General features: G+C 36.7%; 1 protein-coding gene across 1 annotated transcript in view; it reads left to right on the top strand.

The window, feature by feature from the left end:
• LOC118330697 (sodium channel protein type 4 subunit alpha B-like) overlaps positions 1-2,048 on the top strand; it is a gene marked incomplete in the record, with an annotated part of 19,695 nt that extends 17,647 nt beyond the window's left edge. Inside the window, 2 exon segments of the mRNA XM_035665347.1 lie at positions 353-427; positions 556-2,048. Coding sequence (XP_035521240.1) covers positions 353-427; positions 556-729 — 249 coding nt within the window.
• Between the last annotated feature and the right edge of the window lie 784 nt (positions 2,049-2,832).

Genomic DNA, 2,832 nt, shown 5'->3' with positions numbered 1-2,832 from the left:
ACGCACGCACGCACGCACATACGCACATGGACACCGATTCAAACGTTAATGTAAATGAAACCTCTAGAAGTAAGTAGAAGTAAATGAAAGAAGCTAGAAGGATATTACAATCCTTCTAGCTGCGTGACGCCGGCGAACAAGCCCAACTCTACGTGGCAGATTAATAGGATCTGGGCAACTAGCAGACCGGTGTGCAAGCAAGATGGAGTGACAGTGGGGACGGCCAGGCTCCACAAAACCGGAGAGCCAATCGAGGAGCTTGTGGGCGGATCTAAACTAAGGGAAACAGGCTTCAGCTTGAGTGGCCGTTTTCCGCTTGGTCCTAGTGTTGTCACACTCTGTATGTGTGCAGGTGGTGGATGATTCAGGACAGATGGACTCTCTCAAAACCAGAATGGAGGAAAAGTTCATCGCCAACTCGTCCAAGGTTTTATATTCTATTATATCATGTTATATTCTATTATATTATATTATATTATTTCATGAGAGAAGATCTGATCAGTTATCACCATGTATCATCCATCAAATAATCAAACAGATTATTGTAACCTCCAGGTGTCCTATGAACCAATCAGCAGCACCCTGCGGAGGAAACAGGAAGAGGTGGCGGCAACGGTGATCCAGAGAGCTTACAGGAAGGGCCTCCTGCAGCACAGAGACACCACGGGGACGGTGGTGGAGTCTGTGAATGGTGGCGGCGCTGTTTCAGGCTCCTTCCACCCAGAGTGAGGTTTTCCTTTACGACTTCCTGCCAGATGAGAACCTGAGGGAGTCTATTATCTGATGGCGTGTTTCTACTTGGCACTGAGGGGACTCACCTGTGGATGGACAGAGTCCGCTGCACATCGCTCTTCTTCTGGCTTTGAACATTTTATTATCTTTGTTCACCAAAATGTTCCAAAAAAATGTTATATAAGTACTAATGCAGTTTATTATTAACACTTATATACCAAAAGCTCCATTTCAAGAGTCTCTTATCAGATCAGATTTCAGTTATTCTCAGTCCAAAAGGGGTGCTGACTCCTTCCTGGATGTATTTACACTCAGCTGTTTAGAGATCAGATATCTGATCAACGAAAGATGCACAGGGGCGGATCTAGAGGAATATTGATGGGGTATCCAAAGGGTGTCAGAAATATATCCTGATTTAATTTCAAACAATCACATTTATCAGGATCTGCTTGGAAAAAGGAAGATAAGTGAACTTACAAACATTCTGGTGGCACATTGAATAGTGATGTCTAAAGGTGACATTAGAGATCAATCTATTAATCATAATCAATTCTTTTATGTCTTTTATCATTGAATTTAAGGGGTTCCACCCCTCTAAAGCTGTTTGGTCCCATGAAGTCTGCTAACGGCTCTGAGAGATAAACTGCTAATGTGGCCAATAACAACCCAAGGACAAAACTGTTTCATTTGTTAGACAAAGTTTGTAAAACAGCAGCGAATAAAAACTCACGTCAGTCAGCAGCGCTACTAACGCACAATATTCCAACTAATATTATTAATACTAACTGTATTATGGAAATATTACGACTTTATTCTGAAAATATTATCACTTAACATCACTTTTAACTGCAATATAGAAATTAACATTAGCATTAAAAGAGAGACTGGATAACACGCACCCTTCCAATCTGGCAGGCTATTTAAACTGCACAATTTCCCAGCTCTCCTGCTCTGTCAGTGTGTTATTGCCCTGCATCTGGTATTGCTGCTGCTCATTCATCCCCAATATCTCTATGGAAACATATCGGGGAGTGATGAGGTCGGAGCCCCGATGCCAAAATCTAAATATGCTATACTGCTGTAAGAAACATTTTGTGAGTTGGTTGACTGAACTACTTTTATTGATTATCAGGAAAGTCTAAAATACCATTAACCTGAAAATACCTGAAACAGGACTTCCTGTCCCTGTTGGACCGAAACTGGAGGAGACTGATGTTAATGCTCATGCTTTTTATTGTATTTTGTTGTTATTGATGCTGTTTTAATGAAAATTAATAAATTAAACTAAATCAATAATAAATAAAAAGTTGCATACATTTCATGTTGTTTAATTTTTTATTTGATCCAATCTGGACCTCGAGAATTATTTTATTTTATAATATGAATTTATTATAATACATCTGTTCTATATCAGTGTATAATCAATATATTCTATATGAATCAATATGCTCTATACTAATCAATAGGTTCTATATGAATCAATATGCTCTATATTAATCAATATATTCTATATGAATCAATATGCTCTATATTAATCAATACATTCTATATAAATCAATATATTATATATTAATCAATATATTGTATATTAATCAATATGCTCTATATTAATCAATATATTCTATAATAATCAATATGCGTTATACTAATCAATATATTATATAATATATATAATATATTCCATATTAATCAGGCGTCGCGCCATATGAGAAATATTTTATTGCCATTAAGAGCTGCAGTAGTTTGTGTTGGCACTGACATTATTGATTACTGTTACTCAGGATTGGGGAGTAATGGAAATGGTGATTCATTATTTGTTACAGAAAAAAGATGTAATCAGATTACAGTTACTTTTAGTAAAAACTAATGTGAACAATGTGTCCCTTTAAAAGAAAATGGAAACCAAATTAGATAATAATAAATACTGCCACTGTAATTACACTGCTATAAAATACTGCACTGTTTAAACAGTCATGGAAGCTCTAATAATTCAGACTGCACAGACCATCGACCAGTGAGTTCTACAATAATTTAACTCGGCAACGTCGATAATTACACTGGGTAGAATAATTAAATAAATTGCATTTTGTAAATCTACTC

Source organism: Morone saxatilis, unplaced genomic scaffold (assembly GCF_004916995.1).
Source record: "Morone saxatilis isolate NCDOM2014 unplaced genomic scaffold, NCSU_SB_2.0 Contig2, whole genome shotgun sequence".
Lineage (NCBI taxonomy): Eukaryota > Metazoa > Chordata > Actinopteri > Moronidae > Morone > Morone saxatilis.
This window is presented reverse-complemented; position numbering and strand designations above follow the sequence as displayed.